General features: G+C 38.9%; 1 protein-coding gene across 1 annotated transcript; it reads right to left on the bottom strand.

Moving 5' to 3' along the window:
- Positions 1–334: 334 nt before the first annotated feature.
- LOC114148930 (olfactory receptor 52K1-like) lies at positions 335–1264 on the bottom strand. The gene has a single exon (XM_028024439.1). The coding sequence runs from the start codon at positions 1262–1264 to the stop codon at positions 335–337; it is 930 nt and encodes a 309-aa protein (XP_027880240.1).
- Between the last annotated feature and the right edge of the window lie 305 nt (positions 1265–1569).

Raw genomic sequence — 1569 nt, 5'->3', positions numbered from 1 at the left:
AATATATAACCCCAAATTGTCAAATGTATGACACTTAAATACATTTGATTTTAACGATACATTTAGCTACATTTATTTTAGCAACTTAGTACAAAGAAAAAAAAGAACAATACCCCAATGTCTACATTTATTTCAAAAGAAGACATTATTACTAATTTCTTCATATATACAACCACTCTTAGGTTGTTTTGACATATTTTTAAAAATATATTTTTATGTTTTTATGTAGTTATTTCTATATAAAAAAAAAAATTAGGGCATACAACAACAGACAACAAAACCACTTCAGTTAACGCTGAATGTTGTCACATATTTTCACCGCTTTTGGGAAGACCTAAGACGACACAGGCAGTTTTTTTCTCAGGAATAGCAAAACAAAAATCCTCTTTCGAATCATCGCGAGTTTAAACCCGTAAAGCAGAGGATTCGTAAGTGGGGGAATAAGGACAACAGCGAGGGAGGAAAAGTTCTGGAAGCTCAGAGGGAGATCGGATGATGTAAATCGCATGTGCATCAAGTCAGACACCACAATGACGAATAACATGATGAGAGAGATTAGATGTGGGACGCATGTCTGGATAAACTTTGTCCTGTCCTCTTTGGATTGCACGCATGTTTTAACAATATACATGTAAGTCCAGACCACAAAGAGCCAATGCACTACATAGATTGACAAAGTGGCTAATGCGTAAACATTATTTATGACAGTGTTTGAGCCAGGGCAAGCAAGTTTAACAATCACCCAGTTTAGACAGAAGAGCCTCTGTATGTTTGTTCTGCAGAACCTCAATCTGGCTGTCAGGACAATGTTGATGGAAAAAATGCAGAAAGGAGTTAACCATGACAAACACACCAATGAGTAAACCCTTCTGTTTGTCATGATTGAGTGGTACTGCAGAGGCAGACAGATCGCCACGTATCTGTCATAAGCCAAGGCGGTAAGAATGGACGTATCACTGCAGACAAATGAGTATAAGACAAAAGCCTGAACCAGACATCCATGATAAGAGATGACCTGAGAGGACGACAGAAGGTCAGCGAGGAATTTTGGGTAAAACCCAGCCGTGCCGTAAAGACCATTAATGCAGTGAACACATAACAGAATGTACATTGGCTCATGTAAGCATTCATCTGAGACAATCACAATGATAATAGCAACATTAAAGGACAGGATAGCAAAGTAACACAGCGATGCAAGAGAAAAGACAACAGCTCTGTATCCGAGTGTGTCATTAAACCCTGACAAGGTAAAAGCCTCCTCCATGACGGAGAAGAATAACCTTCCTCCTCTGCTGCAGCTACCTGGCCCCTGTTTCCTCTGCACCTGGTATTAATATTCTGCTTGACAGAAAAGCAAGCTCTGGGGATTCTCAGTGTGATCTCAGCAAGGCCAACATTTTCTTACTTTTTGCTGTGAATGGTTTTTATTGTATTGAAAATAAATCTGTTTCCCAACCTGGCTAATTACTGCACAGGGTAACTGAAAGCAGTGAATGTGTATTACTCACGTCTTTGCACAGGTGAGAATGTGACAATTAATTACAATTCAAGCACTGAACAAATATGGAC

This window comes from Xiphophorus couchianus, chromosome 7, assembly GCF_001444195.1.
Source record: "Xiphophorus couchianus chromosome 7, X_couchianus-1.0, whole genome shotgun sequence".
Lineage (NCBI taxonomy): Eukaryota > Metazoa > Chordata > Actinopteri > Cyprinodontiformes > Poeciliidae > Xiphophorus > Xiphophorus couchianus.
This window is presented reverse-complemented; position numbering and strand designations above follow the sequence as displayed.